Source organism: Mus caroli, unplaced genomic scaffold, assembly GCF_978045245.1.
Source record: "Mus caroli unplaced genomic scaffold, Mus_caroli_1 scaffold_5, whole genome shotgun sequence".
In the NCBI taxonomy this organism is placed as follows: Eukaryota; Metazoa; Chordata; class Mammalia; order Rodentia; family Muridae; genus Mus; species Mus caroli.
Genome location: NW_028227260.1, coordinates 94,663,943 through 94,689,328, shown reverse-complemented (window position 1 = coordinate 94,689,328; position 25,386 = coordinate 94,663,943). Strand labels below are relative to the sequence as shown.

At 47.3% G+C, this 25,386-nt stretch overlaps 2 protein-coding genes across 8 annotated transcripts in view; both read right to left on the bottom strand.

The window, feature by feature from the left end:
* Positions 1-2,917: 2,917 nt before the first annotated feature.
* Positions 2,918-12,708, bottom strand: Irak1 (interleukin 1 receptor associated kinase 1). Of its 6 annotated transcripts, XM_021153433.3 has the most exons (15): positions 12,399-12,708; positions 12,155-12,322; positions 11,864-11,995; positions 11,647-11,750; positions 11,271-11,462; positions 10,979-11,043; positions 10,643-10,757; positions 9,723-9,841; positions 9,109-9,316; positions 8,682-8,747; positions 6,912-7,148; positions 6,683-6,799; positions 5,912-6,293; positions 5,338-5,487; positions 2,918-4,308 (listed from the first exon to the last, which is right to left on the bottom strand). In XM_021153433.3, exons 1-15 carry the CDS (start codon positions 12,532-12,534, stop codon positions 4,247-4,249), a joined length of 2,253 nt encoding a protein of 750 aa, XP_021009092.1. In that variant the 5' UTR covers positions 12,535-12,708; the 3' UTR covers positions 2,918-4,246. The 6 variants fall into 6 exon arrangements, with proteins under 6 accessions (XP_021009092.1, XP_021009093.1, XP_021009089.1 ...); XM_021153434.2 differs by lacking the exon at positions 6,683-6,799 and having other exon boundaries at positions 2,918-3,124; positions 11,271-11,459; positions 12,399-12,707; XM_021153430.3 differs by lacking the exon at positions 6,683-6,799 and having other exon boundaries at positions 12,399-12,706.
* Positions 12,709-15,604: 2,896 nt separating this feature from the next.
* The window catches only part of Mecp2 (methyl-CpG binding protein 2), a 58,955-nt gene continuing 49,173 nt past the window's right edge, over positions 15,605-25,386 (bottom strand). For both annotated transcript variants that reach the window (XM_085838143.1, XM_029473092.2), the window contains one exon: positions 15,605-25,264. In XM_085838143.1, coding sequence (XP_085694269.1) covers positions 24,187-25,264 — 1,078 coding nt within the window. In that variant the 3' untranslated portion in view covers positions 15,605-24,186. The remainder of the gene's footprint in view (positions 25,265-25,386) is intronic.

The window sequence follows — 25,386 nt, the reverse complement described above, 5'->3', positions numbered from 1 at the left end:
TTTTAATTAAGCTTTCTGGGATAGGTGTTAAGAACTTTCTGGTACAGTTCATGAGATCCTTGGCTTAATACTCAACATATGAAAGATCCAAAGTCACAACCCCAAAATATACAAAACTACCAAACCAAAATACCAAACAACCAACAACTAATGAAACAAACCAACTAAACAACAACAAAATGTACCCTAGCTAGATGTTGTGGCTCACACCTTTAATCCCAGCACATGGGAGGAAGAGGCAGGCAAATTTCTGTGAGTTTGAGGCCAGCCTGGTCTACACAGTGAGTTCCAGGACAGCCAGGGCTACACAGAGAAACCCTGTCTCAAAACAACGAGGACAACAACAACAACATTATCCAAACTGAACCCAAATGAAAGAACACTCTAGGTCCAAATGACTTCCCTAGTTGAACCTATGGAATGCATAAAAAACAATATTAAGTATACCAAACTCTTTAACAAAATGAAAGGACAGAGTATTTTCCCACTTATTTTTCTGAGGTTCAGTTCCCAAAACTAGAAAAAGATATTACTAGGAAACTGCGGTACCATCATCTGTTATAAATAAATATATGTACAAAAATTGAACATTGGTGTTGGTGACATGGTTCAGCAGGTAAAAGGCTTTGCAGCAAAATGATCCATGTAAATGTGAAAGGGGAAAACTAATTCCCAATGTTGTCCACACGCGCGCGCACACACACACACACACACACACTTGTATAGAAAGGCACATATCACTTTTATCCCAGCACACAGGAGGCAGAGGCAGGTGAATCTTTGTGAGTTCTAGGCCAGCCTAGACTATGTAGCTATGTAGTGAAATCAAACAGAGCTACATAGTGAGACCCTGCCGGAAAAACAAAACAAAACAAAACAGAACCCAAAACCCCTCAAGATGTGAATAAATGGAATTCTGTAGGCAAAATATTATTGTGCACTGTGTCAAGATTATTCTGGTATTATTAAATGCTGATTTCTCTGCCCCCATATCTAGTTGTAATCTGGTCATGGCATTGTAATGCTTATTCTAAGAATCTCTCATCTCATGTTTGTGTAACTTTATTTTTTTTCAATATATTATTATTATTTTGAGACAGGGTTTCTCTGTATAGCCCTGGCTGTCCTGGAACTCACTCTGTAGACCATGCTGGCCTCAAACTCAGAAATCCGCCTGCCTCTGCCTCCCAAGTGCTGGGATTAAAGGCATGTGCCACCACGCTCGGCTCCAATATCTTATTTTTAATGATGGTTCTTAAATGCTTTAACCTCTCTTTTAGCCCACAGCTCACCAGAGGTAGTGGAAAAGAAAGGATAAGGGGTGGGGTGAGGGTGGGTCTGTTTAGAAAGGTTCTTTAGAGTAACTCCCGTCTGTGTTGTCTGGAAATCAGCAGTTCAGTTCACAGGTTAGCAGGCAGCAGTGGCTTGATCCATTTGCAAACACCAGCAGTCCAGTTCAGTAGAGTTGGGATAGCAATAGTGGTGACATGACCTAGCAGAGACAGCCAGGCCTCAGCCTTGGCTAGATTCAGCAGGAGGGACCTGGAGGGACACCAGGAGAAGTTCTTGGCTGTGCCTCTCAGGGAAGAGAAGAGCCACAAGTGTTGCACAGCTAGCTCTATAAGCAAGGCTCAGCCTCTGTCGAGTCCTATGTATACCCTCCAAACATCACATGTCCTCCATGGGCATTGCTTCAGCACATCTTGCCTCAGCACCAATCAGCCCTAGTCGGCAGAGGTGGCAAGAAACTAGTAAACCACCGAAGTTTTTTGGTGCTTTTCTCTCTATGGAGTCTGGACAAACGCAGCTCAACTCTGCAATGTAAGGCAGACCAATTATGTGTCATTAGCAAAGAATCCTTCATCACATGTCCTTTCATGTGCTTGCTTTAGCAGAACATCCTCTCTTCTGTTTGCGTCAGTGAAACATTCCTTCATGAGTCTGCCTTAGCCTTTCACCTGTGTCCACTCTAATGAATTGTTCATCTGTTTGCCCAGCAAAAACATCATCCAACTGACTTTTCAAAGAACCCTTAAGTTTCCACTTCAAGTTTGTGTAGATATTGCTCCCCATTTATTTTCTTATTTGTCAATAAAAACTAAGCACCCAAGAAGAGGAAATAGGGTGGGACTCTGCCAGCCAGAGGGAGAGCAGAGAGGGAGAAGGAAGGGAAGACTGAGTCGTGAGGAGAGGGTGGAAAACACTATGAAAAGACATCTGAAGCAGAGAGAGGCAGATCAATACTAAAATTGCAAGTATGGGGATTTGGGGTCAGAGGTAGCCAGATTATTTTAAGAGAAATATAATAGGTTATTAACTTCTCAGCTAATGTGCTGTAAAGCTTATAAAATAAATCTTATAGTCCATTTCATTTATTTGGGAGGCAACTGGGAATAGAGAAAATGTATCACTTTTAAAATTGCACTTACAGAATTCAGCAAAACAAACAAAAACAGAACATGGGGCAACCAAGCCAGAATATGCATCTAGTTAAACATTTCAAAACCAATGTGACCACTGCATGAACAGAATGAAAATAAATTCTATGTTTATCTCAATAGACTCAGTAGCATCATTTGAAATATTCTGTAACTCCTCTTTCGATTCCACCTTTACAAGAAAAATAACAATGGTGTTTATTTTCTTTTTCTTTAACAGAACAAACATAGATTTGTTAAGAAAAGTGAGAAAAACTCCTGAGAGTGGGTGGGGTTTCCCACTTGTATTAAAAACTTATAGGCCCTAGTCAATGCAATAAATGAAGAAAAAAAAAAGTCAAGTTGGGTATGGTGGAGCATGCCTTGTCAGAGGCAGGTAGGCCTCTGGAGTTCAAGGCCAGTCTGGTCTACATATCAAGATCAAGGACAGTCAGGGCTATATAGTTAGTTCTAAAAAGAAAAGAAAATTAAAAGGCATATAGGTTGGCAATGGAGTAAATTTATTTTCAGATAGGATGATTGCATACAAACTATCTCAGCGTAATCACCCCCAAAACAAGTGGGACATAATAAGTAAGGTCACAGAATAAAGATCAGAATCAAAACTTAATTAAATTTCTATATATGATTGATGAATAATTCAGACATGAAGGCTTCATTTCCAATAGCATCAATATCCATGAAATCTGCAAGACATGAAAGCAAGGGGCGCAGCATTGGGGATCTATCCCCAGTCTGGGCTTGACATGAGAACAAATGCTAGGGGCCTGAGTTTTGGGTGGACACTTCAGAGCCCAGAGATAGAAAGCATTAGGAAAGCATAACAGTTTTAGCACAACAAATTCCACAAGTTTAACCAGACAGGGAAATGCATGCTTTTATTACTCAAGGACAAATTGGATGTCACCAACTCCACAGGGACATGTAGTGTGACTCATGACTCAAACACAGAATCACTGTAAGCCTGGGCTATAGCCCTGGGTTACTTGTGAAGACACTTAATTACACAAAAACTTGTTTTTGGTTTTTGTTTTTAAATGTAACATTCTTCCCCCTCAAATACTTAGCTTTGCTCTCAGTTTCTTCCTCCTTGGGGCTTCTCACTGTCTGGGTACCACAAAGCTGGGCTTTGCTGGACCTTTCTGCCATAAGCAGAACCTTGGACATCCACAGTCAATTTGCAGGGTATAGAGAGAGCCTGCCTAGGCAGGCAGGTATAGTCATATGAAACTAGCTCACTGGTATCTGGCAAGGCTTGCACATATCCACCCAAGATGGGGAGGGGGGTTTTATTAGACTCTTGGGGGAATCTCAGAGTGCTCACTTCTAGCTAGTGGACTGAACTGTAAGACACTCTTTTTTTTTTTTTTGCAATTTACAAGCACAATAGCTACTTTCGCTTGGTGTTTTAGGGAAGTTCTGAGGAATAGACTCATAGACTGCAGATATACTGTCTAGCTCTCAGGGGAGCTAGCTCCCACCATACAAACAGACCTACTTGTGTCCTCTGGGCCTGTGTAGCTAGCAGTCTTCTGTTATGTACTACCCAATTCCTTAGGTACTCTGCTTGCCTTGCTCACAAATGCTGGCCTGACATTGCCTGCCTTATCAGCTTCTATCGGGTTCTTTGGCTGGCCCTGTCTGTGCTCACATTCTGAGAACAGCAGGGTCCACTACCGTCTCTCCTTTGCCAGAGTGAGCCCCCACACCTGATGCCTTTGGGCTACTGAGGAGTTTGCACACTATGAGAACTTCCAACCATGAGAACTTTGACATCTGAGTCTGAGGGATTTGTCAGGGTGAACAAATCAGCTCTGGAATTCATCACTTTCTTCAGGTCCCTGTCTCTTTTCAGGTTCTAAATCCAAGCCTATGGAAGAGAAAATATCACTTAATAAGTTGGGGACAACTTCTTGTCTTTCAAATACCCTGACATGAAGCATGATCACAGAACTTAGAGGGCACCTCCCACTCCAAACTGAGCATGTGGCAATGAGACTGGAACCGAGGGCATTTCGCTTGCTAAGCAAATGCTCTATAACTGACATAATTCCCTACCCCACCCCACCTTTTTTTGACAGGGTTTTTCTGTCTGGTTGCCCTGGCTATCCTGGAACTTGCTCTGTAAACCAAGCTGGCCCCAAACTTGCCTGTTTCTGCCTCCCAAGTGCTGGGATTAAAGGCATGCGTTACCACTGCCCAGCTCAGGGCAGTCTTTGGAGCCAAGGTTTTCTTTTTACCTTTAGTTTGCTTTTTGAAAATAAGATTTTTCCTTTTATATGTGTGTTTCTAAGTGAGTTTTAAATACACCATGTATATACAAAGGCTATACATGTATATACAAAGGTATCTGTGGAGGCCAGAAGAGGGACTCAGATCCCCTGGGACTGGAGTTACAAGTAGCTGTGAACTACCAAATGTGGAGTCTGGAAACTAAAGCCAAGTCATCTGCAAAAGCAGTCCATGGCCTTATTCACTGGGCAATTTCTCCAGCCTGCTAGTTTGGATAATCTTTACAGGTACACTCTTATCCCCAGCTAAGGTATCCCAGAACATGCTTGGTTAAACAGCAGCTTTTCATATAGTACCTGGAGTAGAAAATTCCTGCTGGGACTTCACATTTTCTAGGAGCATATGGGAGTGCTACTGGTGGGAAGTAAGGGATTGAGCCAGGCATCTCCCTACAGATGTTGAGCAAAAGCTGGGTCCTATATTCTTGGTGAGTGGAGCCTTAATTGTGCAGCCAGAACAAATGCTCTGCTGTTTAGGGTTGACATAAGGAATTATGCCTGTATGCCGTGGAGCTGCAGAGTATGACTTTGTATGCATGTTTGTATGTGTGTATGGCAGTGGTGGGAGGCTCTTCTGGGGAAGCTGAGCTAGAGTTATCCACAGGTACCTGGGAAAAAGCCTGATGACAGCAGTTGCAGGCTATCCAATACCCCTTTCTCATAAAGAGCCAGCTTTTGTACCATCTTCTGTCGGGCTGGGTTGATGATGATCTGTGGTGGTTCTGATGACAGTAGGGATGAGCTGCCCGTGGATGAGCCTGAGCAGAGACAGTAACTTCTTAGCTGTCCCTGCAATCTTTTTTGTTTGTTTGTTTGTTTTTCGAGACAGGGTTTCTCTGTATAGCCCTGGCCGTCCTGGAACTCACTCTGTAGACCAGGCTGGCCTCGAACTCAGAAATCTGCCTGCCTCTGCCTCCCAAGTGCTGGGATCAAAGGCGTGCACCACCACACCCAGCTTGTCCCTGCAATCTTGAGTGACACTCTAGCCTCCAGAGTCTTCCCAGCTCCCCCCTGCTAGTGATGCTGGCTGCAGGGCAGAATTCTCCAGTAAATTCTGGGGCCCAGGTTGGGAGGGATAAGATCACAGACCAGTAGCCTAGACAGAACCTAGAATTCTACACTTTTGATTTTAGGCATGGGGTGGGGAGAAGGGTTAAGAAGGGAGATCCTATTCCGAGTTACCTTCCATGGTTGTAGGCTGGAAGCCTGGGCTACTCCTCAAACTTGATTCTCTGGTAGTGCCTCCCTGGGTACAGCTAGCCTCTCTGAAGGACGATGGGCTTGGGTGGGAACCTGGAGTCAAGTGCCAGGAATGCAGGGTAGCAGAGAGGCCGGGAACACTCTCATCACTCTCCACTGGCTGGTTGGGACTTCTCTGGAGTTGCTGGGCAGCCTGGGCTGGGGCTCTTGTGGTCACTACTAGAGGCTGCCATGGTTCATCCCCACTCTGGGCACTGCCAGTGGTAGACATGTAGGAGTTCTCCTGAGGGGAAGGGGAGCCATGGCCGGCAACCTCTAGCTCCCAGGGAGGCCCTGCCTGAAGCCCTTCTAGTCTCTTGTATACCTGTGTGGAGAGAGAGGCTCTCAGGATGGGCAGAGCATGGGTTCCTGGCTGGGCAAGGCAGCCTAGACCTGACACCCTGTGGTCAAACCACACAGCTGCTCTGCTGCTTCAGGTTGGCCTAGACTTGCCTATGTTCAGGTTAATACCACAGGCCCCATACAGCCAATGGAATGACAGATAACACAAAGCTGGTGCACTCTGCAGCTGAGAAAACACTGCCCTTTGTTCCTTTGTCTCATCCTAAGAACTATTGAGCTTCATGGCCACCAAAGCCAGGAACTCTATTCTTAACCATCACCAGAAGAGGTGGAAGGTAAGACAAAAAGACAAAGGTAGTGAGTGGCATGGCACCCCCACTAGGGGGCATGATCAGAGCCCTTTCCTTCTACCTGTTGCTGGGATCTGAGGCGCATCCAGCAAAGCAGCAGCCCTTTACCACTTAGTTCCACAGAGCACCTCCCCAAACAGAGCCAAAGGGCAAGCAAGGAATGTTGGGAGTTTTGCCTCTGTAAGAGATCAGGTAGGTACTTTGTAGCTACTGCTATCAAGCAGGGCAAGTACGAAAGTTTTCTTGCTGGCCACTATGTCCCCATGGGTAACTGGCCTCCCCAGGGCTACCTGGGTCATGGGGGGCCTCTTCTTGGCCCGACGGTGCATGCAGCAGCAAGCTAGTTGAGCCAGGGCCAGGCCCAACTGGGGTGGGCAGGGCCCAGGTCTGGAGTCCAGGTGCTTCTTATAGATCTGGGCAGCAATTGGAGCAGCCCAAGCATCCGTGGCTACACCCATCCACAGAGTAGGCTGGGTGCTTTTCAGGGTCACTCCAGCCTCTTCAGCCTCATCTTCAATCAGGTCTTTCTGTAGAACAAATACTGTCAGTTCAGCATGGTTCCACCAAAGCTTCCAGGCCACTGCCACTCAGTCCTCTGGTCTTCTTTCCCTAGGTTCATTAAACACCACTGTGTGCCTAGTGCTGTCTGGGGCTCTACTGATAACAGCCACAAATAAAACACTCTGGGCCTTGTTTTACAGTCCTGACATCCCATTGCAGTGGGGGAAACAGATGCCAACAAACCTACTAGTCTGTTAGCAAGGTCCATGGGGTCTGAATAACCAGTACTTGAGCTGGGATGTGCTAATGGACGTAGTAAAGGAAGGAGGGATGGGTAGAATCTGGTTCAGTTTGTGGGGTTGGTTAAATCCCCCACTGGGCCCAACAGTGGACAAAACTAGGCTTCATCCTGGAGAAGCAATGGGAGATGTAACTCTGTAAAAGGTGACGGCCCAGCATTAGCCAAGCATGTTCTGGGCCTAGGAATTGCTGGAATAGTGTTCCTGTGTTAAAGTCTGTTTTCTATATGGGAAACTGAAGCTCAATGAAGAGCAAGAATTTGATCCATGACCACTGTGTTGATGGGACTAAAACCCAAGTCTCTTGTCTTTTTTTTTTTTTTTTTTTTTAAAGACAGGGTTTCTCTGTGTAGCCCTGGCTGCCCTGGAACTCACTCTGTAGACCAGGCTGGCCTAAAACTCGGAAATCCGCCTGCTTCTGCCTCCCAAGTGCTGGGATTAAAGACATGTGCCACCACGCCCGGCTTCTTTGTATGTTTGAGACAGTGAACCATGTAACTTACTCTGGTCTTGAACTTACTATATTACTAAGGATAATTTTGGATTTCTGATCCCCCCTGCTTCTACCTCCCAAGTGCCCATGCCACCACAATCAACTAATTTTGTTGTTGTTGTTTTTGATAGAGGGTCTTGTTATATAGCTCCAGCTGGCCTCCAGCTCCTGGCAATCCTCCTGCCTCAGATTCTTGAATGTTGGAACCAAAACCATGTACTCAGATGCTAAGCTTTAGGTCTCTTTTTCCTTAGCCCTATCTCAGTGCACAGCAAGGTAGACAGGAATGTAGGGGTATAGGTCAGGATGGCTTGGAGCTGCACTTTAACAGCCTGCCTACCTCCTACTGCCTTTACTCAGCCCTGCTCTAAGTTCCACTGCAGGTTTGGTCCCCGGGGGTATCAGGAATAGCCCCCTCTCTATCCCCAGTCCAAGGCAGAGGGGGAACCTGTCAAAGTTCTTTTTCCCCTTTGATGGGGATAGGACCCAGGGCCTTGCATGCAATAAGGTTCTACCACTGAGATTACATCCCTAGCCTCAAGGTCTAGGTACAGACTAAAGATAGGTTCTTCCGTGCAAGGTAAAAGAAACTGCTTGGGACTCACCCACTTTTAAAGATGAGTCAGCAGCAGCAGCAGCAGTAGCAGGCTATTGTGGGGTAATGTAAAGGATCTGTATCATCCCACCCTCTGGGGCTATACGCACTGGTTGCAGCTGCCCCTCCCTCCCTCCCTCCCGCCATGCCCCACTAAGCTTAGGAGGCTCACCAGATACTTGGTCTTTGCACCTTGTGTCCTCACAGCCCTCTGACCAGCAAGGGTCTCCAGTATTACCTAGAGGGGGATAGACAGCATCACTTTAGCAGGGAGAAATTGTGTGGAGAAGAGGTTTGTAGCATGGGCATGGATCAGGACTGGTGGGAAAGTAGTCCTGGAACAGGCAGGTACAGACCACCTCCCAGCAAGGGCAGCATTGTTATGGGACGGAAGCTTAAGCAAAAGGATGCAAATTATGAACACAATTTAGTGCAAGGGAAGAGGGAGGTGTATGAGGCAGGGTGATCCCCAAGGCCAAAGCTATGCTAGCTTTCCACTAGGTTTACCTCTGCCTTAGGCCTAGAATTCTCTAGGCTTTCCTGATTTTACTTACTGGTGGTTTTCCCTCCCCAAGCCAACAGAAGGGCTGGTGGCTCACCACTCCAAAGCTGAAGGTATCGGTGTCCACAGCCAGTCGGCCTGTCTTGATGTACTCCTCAGGCAGGTAGGCGAGGGTACCTCGAACTGTGCAAGTCCGGGCTACAGTACTGCTCTGGCTTGGTTTGGCCCCTGCAAAGCGGCTGAAACGAGCCAGGCCAAAGTCTCCCAGCTTGGGCATCAGTCTCTCATCCAGAAGCACATTAGAACTTGGAAAGGGAGAAATGGCACCAGTTCAGGTCCTACTACCTTTTTTTTTTTTTTCTGTTCCCTACACCCAAATGGTCCTGATAAACTGGACTAGAGGCATACTGCTTATGGAAAGTGGCTGCATTGCATCCCAGCTGTCTGAGGGTCAGCAGTCCCTGAGTCCCTTCACATTGTTTGCTTTCTGCTCACCACCATGGCTTTATTTGTATACTTGCACCATGCAGGGGTACTCATAGCCCTAAGTACTCTCAGCTCTGAGGTCCCAGGCAACACCTGTTCCCATATTCACAGGTCTGGGCAGGAAGAATATCACAGGGACACTCAGAACAGAGCTGTTCATTGAGCAGGGGGTCACTGTCTCCCTGGCCATATGACTTTCTATAGCTCTTCTGAGCCCCTCCTCACCTCTTGATGTCTCCATGGATAAGGCTGGGGCTATCCTGATGTAAAAACTGAATAGCCCGGGCTGTGCCCAGAAGAATGTCCAGTCGTTGAGGCCAGGAAAGGGGGGAGCAGGCCTGCGTCTGGAGTGACAAAGACAGAAGCACAGAGGCAGCTCAGGGCAGCTGTTCTTTGACCCCCGACCCTGCCCCCCTCAATTCCCCTCACCTGTCACTGTGCAGCTTGGGGCAAGCTTTATTCTGAGCCTCAGTATTCCTTTCTGGAGAATGAGGGGTAAGACTGTCTATGACCTACTTCATGAGCAAGTGGTAGCTAAAGCTATTCCAAAGGTTTTGGCAAGCACTCTACAGCCGGGATAACAGCTAGGGAACATTTCTCAGGACTTAAGACAAAATGTGATGGGCTCAGGTTTACCTAACAGCACAGAAAGCGCTGATGCCCTTCTCCCTCGCCTCTCTCAAAACAGTTTGAGAAGGAAGCTCTTATCCTGTATATGTGGTGGCTTGTGAGTATGACACTCAGGCATGGCTCAAGCTTGGGTTCACTCTGACAGCCTGTGTCCACTGGTCCTCATTCCTCAAGAGCTGTATGTGGACTAAGTACTAAATCCTTTAGCAAAGCCAATAACTCCCAATAGAGGAACATTGGGGAGAGGACAGAGGAAAGAATTGTGTGGAAAAATCTTGGGCCAAGCTGAGTGTAATGTAATTCTAGCATAGAGCAGGCTGAGGCAGAAGAATTGCCAGTTTGAGGCTAGCCTGGGCTGGGTAGTGAGGTATTGTCTCAAACAATCAAGCCAGTAAAAAGGAAGAAAGAAAACCCTGGGCCAAATCTTGAGTTTGAGGGGGAGCCAGAAGCCCAAGTCCTGCCTGACACAGGCTAAGGGGCTATGCCAGTAAAGGTGCCAGATCAGCAAGGACTACCTGAAGGTGGAGCTGATCCTCCAAGGAGCCATTGGGCAAGAAGCCATAAACAAGGCAGTATAAGCCACTCTCTGCACAGTAGCCAGCAAAGTCTACGATATTTGGGTGACGAAACCTGTTATAAAGAGTGGAGTCTGAGTTCTTTCATTTTCTGGGTTCTACTACTTTTCATCAGGCCAGGCTAGGTAGGCAGCACTTGATGTTCCCTCACCCATGCCAGGCCAGGCCTTGAGGGCCCAAGGGAGCCAGATCTTGTGTTGTGCAGTCCTAAAGACTGATGAGGCCCTGGTGTGGCTCACCTTGTGCCCCTAGACAGGAGGGACCCCCAAGGCTCACCTTGATAGCTGTTCCACCTCTGTTAAGAAGCTCTGTTTCACCATAGTCCACTCTAGGTCAGCTTCCTGTAGCCCCAGGCATGATGGGGTAAGAGGTAGGGAAAGTAGGCAACATGAGCCAAGCTTGCCAGTTGTTTCCAGGCCCAAATCTATGGAAGGCTTGGGGTCCTTGAAGGAATTGCTTGGGGAGGCTGGAGGCAGGGGACTGCAGAAGTGAGGGGCCGATGGAGGGAGGAACTAGACAAACAAGGACTGATGGATTGTCCAGGTGTCTACCCCAATGTTACACCTACCTCCTTTAGTCTCTTCACAGCATATGTAGTATTTCTCATGACTGCTCGGTACACACATCCAAAACCACCCTCTCCAATCCTGAGTTCTTCAGAGAAGTTGCAGGTGCCTTGGGAAATCTCACAGAAGGGCCAGCAAAATGGGGAGGGATGGGCTCTTTGGAGGCTAGACACTGGGCTCTCTGGGCTTGACTGCTGGAAGAGACCATGGACCAGGCGAGGACCCTATCTATTCCCTTTGGTCCAGGTTGAAAGCTCCCTTCAACACTAGTTGTCTCTCAGATGACCTGGCTGTGCTGATTTAGGCTCTGTGGTACACCAAAGGTTAAGTTTCTTCCTCTTTGTCTGGAAAATTCCCTGGGGGTTAAGAGACACCTACCTTGGTGGAGGAAGGGGCTGAAGATGGTAGTGGTGGCCCGAGGGAAACAGGGAGTGGAACCTGGAGGAGCTCTGACTCAGAATGGGTCTGGGAGCCTGGAAAAGCTTCATAAAGATGGCAGTGAGAGGCAGAGACCAGCAGCAGTCTACAGCCATGTCAGCAGTCATGGTGGCTTTTTCCTCAGGCATATCAAGCCCAACACCCGGGTTCTTTTTACCTGGGGAGAGGAAGGTGGAGGCAGAGGACTGCAATTTCCGGGGGCTCCAGTCCCCGGCCTCAGAGCCTGCAGAGATGCTGCTGGGCCTTGGGGCAGCGGTGCTTGGGGGCACAACAGGGGCAGGAGGGTGCCCTGGGATAACAAGGAAGGAAAGGAGGGTTGTGACTCAGAGCTCTCTATCTCTAAGTGAAGGGGGTGGGAGTTCCCATATGGTTCCCTGTCTCAGGAAACTGTACCCGTCATCCCTCTTGGGTTCCCATCCCTAGGGTCCCTGGGGCTATGCTCGCTCACAGGCTGTGATGATGTCCCTCGCACGCAGCAGCTGCAGGTGCGTGAGGATGTGAACGAGGTCAGCTACGCGCGCGTTGCGGTTGATCCAGGGCCACAGAACACTGGCTGTGCGCTGCTCGGAGCGCTCGCACAGCCGCAGCTCTGTCTGGTCGCGCACGATCAAGGCCGCTGCGGGATGGGGAACATCAGGCTTCAGCTCCAGAAGCCTGAGTCCACCACCCCACGCCGACCTGCCGTCACCCACCGAACTGGCACCAGTCGGCGGGCTCCAGGGCGTCCATCACTTTGTAGAAGCGGCACATAACCCAGGGTGGCACCTCGTACAAGAAGTGCTGGGCGCCTGGAACCACAGGCTCCCCGGGGCCCGGCCCCCCGGCCATGGCCACCGCCTCCGCCCCCGCCGCCGGGCCGAGGCCTCTCGGGGCCTCGGCGGGCGCGGGCCTTAGCGGGCCAGGTCCGCAGACACTGACTCACTTCCCCTTCAGGCCGGCCTCGTGCGACACCGGCAGGGCGGAAGAGGCGGCGCTCGACCCGCCGCCATCTTGCCCTCCGCGGCCTTCCGCCACACGGGGGCGTCCCGCGCCGCCCTTGACGCGGGGAAGGAGCTCTGCTACGTAGGAGGGAGTCCCTAATGGGAGAACCGAGGTCTGTGGTCCTACGAACATCTTAATAGGACTGAACAGGATGAAGAACGACTTCCAGTTCTAGAGACAAAGGGCACGATGTTTTTACACGATGTTCTACAAAGGCAGTTTATGCCAAGCCTGGTGAAAGTCACGGAGAAGCTACCCTCGCTTTAGTTGGGGAGCAGTGGAGAGCCAGCCAAATTGTTGGTCAGTCAGGGTCAAATGTGGGTCACAAAATGGCCCTCTGGCAGACTGTAGTCATTTGGTGATAAGGATGGATGCCCTGCGAATGGTCTGGAAGAGTGTATACCATGCTACTGCTTGTGTGCTAGATCTCCATGCCCCCACCACGCCTCCAGGAACCTTCCAGCAGCTGGGCCAGCAAGTGTTAGATCACAGAATCTGCCTGTGCAGGATCCTAATTAGCTTTCCAACTAACACATTTATGTCTCTTAACATACACACGGTGTTCAGCTCTAAATGTCCCTTTCCTTTTTCTGTCACACTTTTATCTTAGTTTGCACTTCTCTCCATAAGGATAGTAGGGTCTAGCAGCTTCTCCTACCCCTTTCTAGAGTAGTTGTTGGTGACACCACCTGTTGTGACCTTTAGCCACATGAATGAGTGTCTCTTGCCTACTCCTCTACTGTTCTCCATTCAGGGTTTTCTTTGGCTTTTTTTGGTCACCATGACACACATCTCAGTGCACACTACTTTCTCATTATGCTCTCTGAAGTCCTCTTCATATGAGTGAACTACTCTTAGCATTAGCCATTGCCACTCACCTGCACAGACTGTATGGCTTGGATAGTGCTCCCTGCTCAGGTGGTCTTCCTCAAGTACAAATCACCAAAGCCCAGCTCTTTAAGAGAGCTGTTAGGAAGATGGCATAGCCAGCCTCTGTCCACCCACCTGAACTTATAGACACCAACAGCCTTAAGCCAGATAGAACTCTTTAGATGTTGGGCTTGGTGGTACACCCCTTTAATTCCTGCACCCAGAAAACAAAGGCAAGTGAATCTCTGTGAATTTGAGGTTAGCTTGGTTTAAATAGTGAGTTCCAGGTCAGCCAGGGATACAAAGTGCAACCCTACCTCAGATCAAGACCAAACCTGAAAAAACAAACAAAAAACAAAACAAAACAAACAAAAAACCCAAACCCTGTTTAGTAGGTGTCCTGAAAAGAACTTATTCTGTTCTGAAATTGAGTTTGCATATACACCCCTGCTGTAGCCATTCCTGATAAGACTGAACATAAACAGCTGTGGGGAAAGCTTCCTAAACCCAGCTCTTCTCTTGGACACACCTTGAGCTTGCTGGAGTTCTGTACCTCTGAACTTTTCTCACTTCCCACTGCCCAGGGATGATCCACAGGCAGCAACTTGGCATTGGCATTCCTTGTTTCGCCAGCTGAAAGCATGCTTGTAAAGCGGCAGCTTTCTTCTCCTGACCATTTTCCCCAACAAACACTTTTTGTCATATCAATCCTAACTACAAAGGCTTCTCTCTCACTAGCCTGACCTCTAAGGAACTTATAGTATGTTTTTAGAAAGGTCTACACAAGATCCATGGCTGGCTCCCACTGGGGCCTCTTCTTTGAAGCCACAGTAATTGTGGCCACTCCCAAGATGAGGTCAAACTAGATGTGGTGGTGCATACCTGTAATCCCAGAACTCTAGAATCAGAGGTAGGAAGATAACTAAAATTTCAAGGGCAGCTTGGTTTACAATGCATAGTTCCAGGCCAGCCAGAGCTACACAGTGAGACCTTATTATAAAACAAAGCTTGGCATGGTGGCTCATAGCTGTAATTCCAGCGCTTGGGAGGCTGAGGCAGATCACCCTACATACTCAGTTCCAGGCTAGCCTAGAGTAGAAGTTGGACCCTGACTAAAAACAAAACAACCCAAGAGGTTAACCATATGCTGAGCTTCCAGTGGTTTCTCATGGGTCAGTCTATATTAAGATGTACCAACTCCATTATCCAAAATTACCATGTGTATATATGTTAAACTCTATGGGCAGGGATTTGGTCCTTTTTATGGACGGGGGACTCTCAGTGTCTGGTACACACCTGGTACTCTGTATATTCTCCATGTCTATAGGGTTGAATCGTCCATCCTTTCATGTAACATGTAACATTTGAGGCCAGAATTTCAAGGTAGCTTCTAGGTATGCTCACAATTACTTGTGACATGCCATTATCCTCTGCAGGTGGCTGCAGAAGGCTCATATTCTTACAGGAAACCAGTGACACAAGGACTCCCTTTGGGCAGTTCCTCATAGTTGGGAGGAAAAGTGTTAACACTATGGCACACCAGGACCTAGCAGTTGCCCCTGCTACACTGGTCAGGAGAGGGAAGCTATGCTCTAGGCACACTTGTGTCAGGCCTTCCCGTCGAATGCTGGTGTAGTATGCTTGAAAAATATTGACACAAAGCAAACTAAGGAGGATGCCAGTATATGAAATAGGCTTCCCTTTCCTCCCACACCTATCCTGAGAGGCTACTGGGGTTCAGGGATAGCTGAATCAAACATATGCTGTCAGGTGAGCTGGAGGGGACTGGTGACTTATAATGAAAGCCCAGACCTTGAGTCACTTTCACAGAGAGATTTATCGAGAATGCTAACAGCACAGGATACAGTACTTCCCAACAAAAGGTGCAAACGCATCACTTAGAAAGGCATGCTGAGTATTCTTTGCTTTCACATGTATTAAAAAACTTACAAAAATAAAATGAAACCGCGTGCTGCCCATCTTTTCAAATAGTAAAAGAACCTTATGAAAAACCACTTGATTTTACAACAAAAGACACAAACGGACATTTTTATGTAAATTTATAAGGCAAACTCTTTATATAATAAATAGGTTACAGGGGTTCAGTGGGGTGTGTTTTGAAACGTATACAGGTACATTCAGACAGGTTTACTGAAATGGTACAAATTTCCTTAATAAATTGCCTTTTGTTTTTAAATATATCAGTGCTTTCAGTCATTTGGCTATACACAAAGAACCTTTTGTTTTGAACACTACAAAAAAGCAATCAATATTTTGTTTTTAAAACGACCTACTTATTTTCTAAAGTAATTGTCCCAAAGCACAAAAACTGAAGGTGAATATGACAGAGGGCTTTTCAAGACCCCTCCAGCTATGTCTGTTCTGGATCTTTCTCTCTGCCTTGTCTGCCTGCTCCCAACCTTAGATGAGTTTCTGAGCTGGTGACAAACACAAGGTAGCTTGTCTCTGGCTGCACTATCCTACAGATCTCCCCCCCGCCCGCCCCCTGGCTGGCAGAGGGGAGTACAACATGGATTTTGGAGGAGGCATGCACCCTGTCTGGTTCTTCCAGCTAATAACTACTAGAGCCAACTGGTCACTACAGGTAGCACTGTCCTCACATGAGGCTCCAAGGGAACACTGGTCTGTTCCTCTTACATTAGGCTGGAACAATCTGCAATGAGAATAACACTTTACTGAGAATGTTTGCCATAGAAACAGGTGCTATCTCATGTCCAGATTTTGTTGGGAATTAGATCACATTGAAGGAAAGAAGTCTCTGCTATCATTTTATCCCCCAGGCATGGCGGGAGCAGAGATATCAGATTAGTACTGTGTACTAGGGGACAACATGGAGTATGACAGAAGTGTCCTGACTAGTCATGTCTCTGAAACATGCCTTGTAGACAATAATGTCCATGGCCTTGTCTTATCTATTAAGAGGTATCTTAGGCAGGGAGCGGCTAATTTATCTTCTGTCTTCTCCCCATGTCCACAGTGGGTCATCCTCCTGAAAACTCAGACCAAGCCTTGCCATACTCAGTGAGCACAGTTCTGTGTCAATACTCCATTCCCTCCTGGCACTCCTAGATTATTACAACAGTAGTAATAATCTGGGAAGGAGAAGCAAAGAATCCATTGGGTGGAAAAGCTGGTTTTGCTTTGACTTTGAAAATGGCAACACATCAGCTTCAGTCTCTTGACTTGGAATGGAAAACCAGTGCTTAACTTTTGGTAGCTTCTGGCTGATCTGGGCAGGGGTCAATTCAGATTGCCCCTCTTGTCTTATTCACCACTTCCCTCCATTCAAATGCTTTGTTTGCAATGAAAATGTACCTAGAAGCATTTGTCTCTGGAACAATTACTTTAAACATAGTTACAATACAGACTTCATTTCAAACACAGAAGAGATTTACTTAGCAAAGTTCCTTTCACCCACCAAAAATTACACAAATAGAAGCCTCAACACCACAGTTAAAGAGGACCAGTAGAGAAAACCTCATGTTTGTAACACAAAAGGAAGAATAAAACCAAACCAAACCCAACAGAAAAACCCCAGAAAGACAAGGAAAGGGCAAGGAAGGTAGAGGAAGGAGAGCAAACACAGCACACATTACAGTGTCCAGGTACACAGGGAGCCCAGCACAAGGAAAGGGCTCGGCACACGTTGAGTAACAGTCCTGGTGATATTTGGTCATATATTCATCAACTACTGACTCTGGAGCGGCTGTTATTGACTGAAGCAGTGACAAATCAAATGGAAAAGGAGGCCGTGCTAGCAAAGTAAGGAAAAGGCTTCAAGTTCTATAAGCCTTTTGCACTCCATTGTCCAGCTGCCCAGAAACATTGAACCAGGTGGCCTGCTCCATCCAGGCAGGGTTAGAGGTCACCAGGTGAATCTAACTTGGGTGCTGATCTCACATCAGCCATAAAACATGCATATGGACATACATGGTCACCTACCTGTCAGTGGCCAAGTAAGTAGCAGTGGAGACAACCCTTTGGCTTCTTCTGCCCCCATCTCATGCCGGCTGGGGAATAATGTTGTGACACTCTACTAATACTGATTACTCCCTAGAGCAAGGCCCTAGGATAGGGTCTCAGAGGCTTCCCCAGCCCATCTTTCAAGAGCTCCAAGGGTAGCCCAGTCACCCAAAGGGCCTACAAATATCTTTGCTGTATTCTGGCCTTAGAAGCAGCAATCATGAGGAGATGGGGTAGAGGTGTGGGACAGATTTTGGCCCTGATTATAATGCTCTCTGCTTTGGAAGAACAAGGTTCTGGACTTATTTTTTTGGGGGGGGTGTTTTTAATTATTTAAGAACGATCCTTTTGCAAAAAGAACTGTTACAGCTAAATTTTTTAAAGCAGATAATGCTCATTAAGGATTACAAAAGCAAATGCAGTTACTCATGGGAGCAGGGAGAAGAGAAAGGGATGTTTCTGGAGTCTTCACTACTTTCTGGAGGAGACCCACTGGGCTGTTGCATGTGGTTCTGGGGTCCCTGGCATTCTACCTGGTACAGCTTACACACCTTGGAGATAGACCAAGTCTTCTATCGTCTCTCTAGTCCCTGGACTCAGCAAAGTTTGGAGGGTTTTGAAATGCTCTGAGCCCTGCTAAAGCTTGTCAGACTTACTGTACACAGGCTCTTCCTGTCCAGGGAAAGGTGGAGGGAGTTGGGTCACCCCCATGCATGCTATCTCCCCAACCCTAGAGGTGGGGACTAGGCTATGCCCACTAAGTTCTGTCCGTCAGCATGTAAAGGGAGTGCTCTTGTCTCCTGAGCCCATGCTGAAATGAACTGTCCTTTACCCAGAATCTTGGGGCCCCTTTCACAACAGAGGAGAAACAAAGCACAGAACCCGGGTGCAGCCTGGAGCTTCCTTCACTTAGCACAGGGAAGTCTTTGAAAGAAGCGAGGAAAGATCACAGATCTGCTTGGATTGAAGAAGTGACCAGCAGACACATGTGTTTTTTCTTTTTTTTTTTTCTTTTTAAATTTTTTCCCTTGTTCTACTCTATGGTTATCAGAAATATTGTAATTAAGCAACAGGTATAATTTTAAAAGGTTTTTCTTTTTGTGTGTGTGGCGTCACAAGCAAAATGAGTTTATAATTGTGAAATATACAGATATATATATATATATATATATATATAAATTCAACTGCTTTGTGTGTCTAGTTGGTGCATAAAATAAAAATAGGAAAACTAAAAGCAAAACTGTAAAACAAATCAAAAGCCCAGAATAGAAGAGTCAAAGCAGACCTATGCATACAAATCTCTTAAGTTACTGGATCTAATCAGAGTCACCAGGAAGAACAGCTTTGCCACTTGACACACAAACACTGCAGGGAGAAGGACTATCAGTGGGCAGGAGCCAAAGCTCTTTGCCTTTTCAGCGCATTTGCTCTCAGTGCTAAGCAGGGCCCCATAAAAGGTGAGAGGAGCAAGGAGCAAAGGTCATTTGCAACTTGTCCAAATGTTCTTAAACTCCAAGATGGCACTTAGTTCCCATGAGGGGCTGAGTCCTGCTTGTGCAAAGCCTAGGAGGCTGTCTTTCCTCCCAGAGCCTTTTTACTACCTGCCTGCCTCTTCCTCTTTTCTTTCTCCTCTCCATTCTATGGGCTCTAACACCTCCCCAGAAGGCAGGCAGACTGGCTTAAGGAGGCAGGGAGAGGCTCTGGGGTAAGTTTAGGAGGGCATGCCAAAGTGCTTGCTACACAGCCATTTCGTATGTGCCAAGATCCTGAAGGTCAGGTAGGTAGAGTGCAAAGGATGGGAGGGGGCCCAGGGAGGGATGCTCTGTAGGAAGTAGACCCTCCCTAATTTGTGCAGTAGTGCTGGGGCAGGCTCAATTAAGAAGAGAGCAGACACTTTGTGCTGGGCCTTCTAGGTTACTGAGTGTTCAAATCGATAAACCATGAGCTGGTCTCATGCAGCTTTGGCATCTGGCAGACCACTAACCTCCATTCCAAATGACAAGGTCAGAAGTAGTTTCTGGGGCCAGCTACCCAAAGAGTGGCTTTCCAATGCTAAAACACCTCAAATCTCAAGAGGCTCCTGGTTCTACCTCCTCTGATGCAGGAGGCTTCAGCCTTGAGTTCCCATTGCTCACTTCACTCATTAGACACCTCAAGCCAAACGTAAGTATTTATAGATCAACATTTTTTCAAAAGCCTCCTCTTATTCATAAACATTCAAATATAATTTTTTTTGTTAAATGTTTTCAAGGTTTTCCTTCTAAATTGTTCAGAACTGGTTTCAGTGTTCAAGTTTTCCCCTTTAGCATATATTTTTAGACCCTGGGGGAGGCAGTATTCTAGCAATTTATAACAATTAGACTAAGCCTTTTCTATATAGTACCTAAAAGAGAAAGACATAAAAATGGAGAGAATCAACAAATCTCTTCAGAGTGGGGCTGGTTCACTGAAGCAGAGAGCAAGAAGGAAGAGCCAGAAAAGGATGTGGATGGAGCAGAGGGCTTGGCTCTGGCATGAGGCATACTGTATCTGCCCTAGCCCCCTTCAATTTTTGTACTTTGCTATACCACAGTCCACAGGGGCTTTAGAAACTGCTTTTTTTCTGAGTCTCAGTCATCTGCCCTAGAATCTGTAGTGTTAACCCGAATCAACAAACAATCTTGGGCAAAGATATAGGCTATGAACTGATGCACAAAAGTCTTCTTGAAGAACTGGCACCTGTGATGTCTCCTCAGCCTGAAGAGCCTGGCTGGAATGCTCTAGGAGACTGTAGTAGAGAAGTGCTGCAGAGTTCAGACAGCTGGACTCCATTTGGGCTGCATGAAATCTGGCTGGTCTCATCTGGTCAGTTCTAACCCTTTTGCTTTTTCCTGGATGGGTTTGAGCCACTTATTACAACTTATTTAAAATCCAGAGGTGCTGTCAGCTAAGGAAATTCCTTTTTCTGCCAAACCTGGCAGTCTGTTTTGAGTTACTGCCTTGTTTTATCACTGTCAGAGCAACAGAAAGCTGAATAAAGCAGCAGCAATTCAGGTTGCTCTGGTTCCCACGTCCAATGTTCATGGCCTCTAGTCTGTTGTGATAGCACTGAACAGAGTTGTCTGTACCCATGCTGGGATCATGGGCTTGTTTGGCACTGATGGACTGGGGTAGATGGTATTTCTAGATCTCCCCTGTGCCTTTTGATATGGAAATACAGCACCAGCAGAAAGGAGCTGTACTACTAGAGCCTGGCTGTGACCAAGAGTCCTCAACTCACTGCACACCAAGGGCAGCAGTTCCACTGGTTAAGACAGACTCAAGAACAGGCAAGCTTGGGCCAGGATGATCATAGTTGGAGGATATACAGCAATCTATCTGGGAGAGGTAGTAGCTAACAACTAGAACAGGGTAGGGAAGACTGGATGTGACCTTAGTGACCTAGGCCCAGGTATCTGAAAGCTGTTGGTCAGTTTCTGTATTCTTCACATATTCAGTTTAAGGTACCACCCACACTTTACAATGTTCAAATACAACAAAATAAAGGTCACATTCCAGGTCTGAGCCAGACACAGCTGGTGAGAATCCCATGACTTAAGGCTTTTCCCTCCAACCTCCTGTCAACCTGACCGCAAGGCAGAGGCAGCCTGACAGGGTCCCTGGCTTCCAGGGGAAAAACCCCACCAAAGCTGCCTGCTTAAAGGAGACTGACTTGTGATGCCCTTATTTGTGGATGAGGGAATGGGGAAAGAAGCAAGAAGTGAAGAAAACCCTAAGAAGCTGCAGTTACCACCACCTGCAGTTTTGAAATCAGTTCTACATACAGGTAAGTGGGGGGTGGTGGTGGTGAGGGAGCTGCAGATAAAACCCAAATAAAAGAAAAATGGCACCCAAAGTGCTGCAATCCCAAAAGTAAATATCTAATCAGCCTAGGTTGTCTTCCAAAGATGAGGGATACCCAACTTAGGAGTCCATTTGATTGGACTAAGTAAGCCTAACAGGTAAAATCCTAAGCAGACCACAATAAACAACTTGGTGTCAACCTGGCTAGGTGTTGTGAAAAGTATGGAAAGGTGTCCTAGGAGTGCATGGGGCAGGTTGGGGTGGGGCAGTAGGGGCCTTTTGTCACTGGAAGAAGCAGGAGTTCAGAAGGACATATCCTGGATCCTCCAGAATTCCTCTTCTGACCCCTCCTCCCTCTCCAGGGAGGAACCAGAAGCAAGACTAAGAGGATCAAAAGCAGAGCAGGCAAAAGGACTGCCTGACAGAAAGCTGGTTGCAGGGTTTGCTTTTATAGCACAAGGAAATGGATACAAAGACACTAGAAAGTCCAACTATGATTCGGCAAACAGAATGGGGCAAGATCTCTCACTTAGTTCTAATCATTCCATAAGAGACAAACATGGTTTTATCTTAAGCTATCAATTGGAACTGTCAACTACGGTTCCTGATCACTAAGGACTGGCCAGGAAGTGCTATACGATTTCTATGATGTTTCACTCTTCCATGATTATACCGCAGGAAGGAAGCTGGGGAACGTTAACGAAAATACACAAGACAATACACACTCGACAGTTCATGGCAGCAGCTCACATGGGACGTGCCTGTGGGTGTTTCTGGAAGCATAAGACTGCTGTCTCATTTGCTACTTTGATAAGGTACTTCTCAGACAGATTTCGATAGATATGAGACATCTCTGTAAACACAGAAAAGGATATACCAATATGATGAAGATATGCAGCTAGATAAGGACTTCCTGAATGGAGGCTAAAACTTTGGGATCCCAAATTAAAACTGACCAATTAAAACCCCACAGCAAAGTCAAGTCTATAAAATTCACCACTGTACTTATGGAGCAGAGTTTGAAATATGGGATGTGCTGATGCTGCCCAGTCCCCAGTGAGCAAGAGGTTAAGAATTCCACTAGAAAAAGACTTGGGATGTGTATGTTTGTCAGAAGAGGGCCAAGGGCCCTGGTGTCACTCCCTGCTTAGGTCTGCATCTGTCCTGACAGGTCCCCTGCCCACACTAAGTATGACATTAGATTTCTGAGTAGGGTCAAGGGTAGTGGGCATGGAGCCCCTGTTGGGCCATGCAATGATTCTGGCAGGCCATAGGGGCCTCTGTATCTCCTTCAGCTACCACATGTGACCCAGATTCTCTAGTCCACTTTTCTAGAGTAGAAGGTGAAAAGGCTCATTGTTTAAGGTCTGAAAGCCTTTTGACATTTTTCCTAGCAAGAGCTTCCTACCTTCTTGTTCTTCACAGAGGTTAGGGAGGGCTCAAAAGAGCCCAACTCTTGCTCAAGGTTAAATATGATACCTGGCACTGGCAATGGGAAGTTAAAGGGCAGGAAGAATCCTAGGGCTGCAGCTGACTGCTGTCAGGTAACCATGTGGTTCAGCACTGCAGCTGCCTGGAACAGAAGAAACAACTAGAAGCTAAGGGAAGAAATGAAAGCATGAAATGGAAGGACGAGAGAGAAAGCAATCAGGAAGTCCTTATAAAATTGCAGCAAACACTTAGAGTTTCGGAGCTTCTTGGGAATCCTATGTGCTGAGCCCACTTTAAAACAAGCGCAGGTATATACAGATACAGGTAGTTCTGAACACTGCCATGTCTGGTGGCTTGTGGGACAGTGTCACCATTTCAAGCCAGTTTGCTTTCAGAGCATCTGTTTGTTTTGAAGTGGGAATATGAAGACTCAATAGTGCAAATAATTCTAAGCTGTCCCTAAAGGAGAACTGGAAAGTAATTGGAAGAATATTTTCCTTTCTTCCCTCTTAATTACTAGTCAGACTGCTCTCTTGTTCTGTGGCACTAGGCCTGGCTTGACTCCACCTAGTCTGCCTGTACTTTGCCCTGCTGCCTCCATGGCACCTCTTTAGCATTATCTTCTAGGGGAGCATGCCTTGTGAACAGATGATGACACTTCACTCTGGGCCATACTCATCTGTGGCTCAGGCTAGTTTATAAGCCATCAGTTTAGGACTCACCGCTAGCCATGTCAGAGCTGGATCAGACAGGTGCCACTTTCCTTTTTTGCAAAATATCCTTGTCAGTTTTGGATTGGGTTGATGTGAAGCCAGATCTGTGCTACCACAGTTGGAATTACTGGGCCTTAATCACTGGCCAACTCCATAGTCTTCTCCCAAGAGTCCCATAGTTTCTCCTGCATCACACCTCCCAGTCCTTCAGATTGGGAGTTGGGGTGGTGTAAAAGTCAGGGAAGCTATTATGGACAGGGCATCAATGGCACCAAAAATGGGAGTGTCCTCTCAATTGCCCTAATGAGCACATGGGGTGGGGGTGGGGTGGGGGGGGGAAGAGGGAGGATATTGTTGGGGGGAGTGCCTGGTCAACAGCTTGTCTGGTCAGTAGTATCTGCAGCAAGCCTTGTTGAAGGAGCCTAGTTTAGAAAAGTGCAAAGCTACTTCTGGCCCTGGTTAGGTCTTCAACCTGACTGTGCTTGTCGGTAAGAAAAACATCCCAATGCTCCAACTACTCCCACCCCGAAGCCACGAAACTCTAAGTTTACTGAAAGAAAAAAAAATATTTTTTATTTCAGTTAATCGGGAAGCTTTGTCAGAGCCCTACCCATAAGGAGAAGAGACAACAGCTGCCTTTATTCTTGTTGGTTTGCTTTGCAATCCGCTCTATGTAAAGTCAGCTAACTCTCTCGGTCACGGGCGTCCGGCTGTCCACAGGCTCCTCTCTGTTTGGCCTTGGCATGGAAGATGAAACAATGTCTTTGCGCTCTCCCTCCCCTCGGTGTTTGTACTTTTCTGCAACTGTGGTAGTGGCGGCGACCATGGGCTGAGTCTTAGCTGGCTCCTTGGGGCAGCCATCGCTTTCCAGTGAGCCTCCTCGGGGCATCTTCTCTTCTTTGCAGATGCTGCTGCTCAAGTCCTGAGGCTCAGGGGGGCTGATGGGGTCCTCAGAGCTCTCAGGCTCGGGTGGGGGTGGGGGTGGGAGCAGTGGCATGGGGGCCTTTGTGGACTCTGAGTGATGGTGGTGATGATGGTGCTCCTTCTTAGGTGGGGAGGAGGCACTGCTGCTGCGCCCCTTGGGGCTGCTCTCCTTGCTTTTACGCCCAGGGCTCTTGCAGGTCTTCAGTCCCTTCCCGCTTTTCTCACCAAGGGTGGACACCAGCAGGGGCTTCACCACTTCCTTGACCTCGATGCTGACCGTCTCCCGGGTCTTGCGCTTCTTGATGGGGAGCACAGTCTCATGCACAGACCGTATGGAAGACTCCTTCACGGCTTTCTTTTTGGCCTCAGCTGCAGCAGCTGCCACCACACTCCCAGGCTTTCTACCCCGTTTCTTAGGAATGGCCTGGGGGTCAGCTTCAGCTTTTCGCTTTCTTCCAGGGCGTTTGATCACCATGACCTGGGCAGATGTGGTAGCCCCACCTCCCTCACCCTTACCCCCAGGTGATGCTTGGAAAGGCATCTTGACAAGAAGTTTCCCAGGGCTCTTCTCCAGGACCCTTTTCACCTGAACACCTTCTGATGCTGTTGCCTTTGGTCTCCCAGTGCCGCTCCCTTTGGGGCGTCCCCGACCCCTGCCAGTTCCTGGAGCTTTGGGAGATTTGGGCTTCTTAGGTGGTTTCTGCTCTCTCCTGGAGGGGCTCCCTCTCCCAGTTACCGTGAAGTCAAAATCATTAGGGTCCAAGGAGGTGTCTCCCACCTTTTCAAAGTATGCAATCAATTCTACTTTAGAGCGAAAAGCTTTTCCCTGGGGACTGTAGAAACAAACAGAGAGACACAAACAATAGTCAGAAGCTTTTTGACAACATAGAGACTGAGACAGAAAATGTACTGACAAGCTTTCTTCTAAGACATTGTAAGTGAACAAGGAACAAAC

Excerpts from the sequence above, each read along its gene's own strand:
- Irak1 (XM_021153433.3), bottom strand. The coding sequence starts at position 12,534 with ATGGCCGGGGGGCCGGGCCCCGGGGAGCCTGTGGTTCCAGGCGCCCAG. Across the intron at positions 11,751-11,863 it reads CTCCACCTTCCTCTCCCCAG|CTTTTCCAGGCTCCCAGACC; the intron begins GTAAAAAGAACC and ends ATCTTTATGAAG. Across the intron at positions 11,463-11,646 it reads CAGCCCCTTCCTCCACCAAG|CAGTCAAGCCCAGAGAGCCC; the intron begins GTAGGTGTCTCT and ends GGTCTCTTCCAG.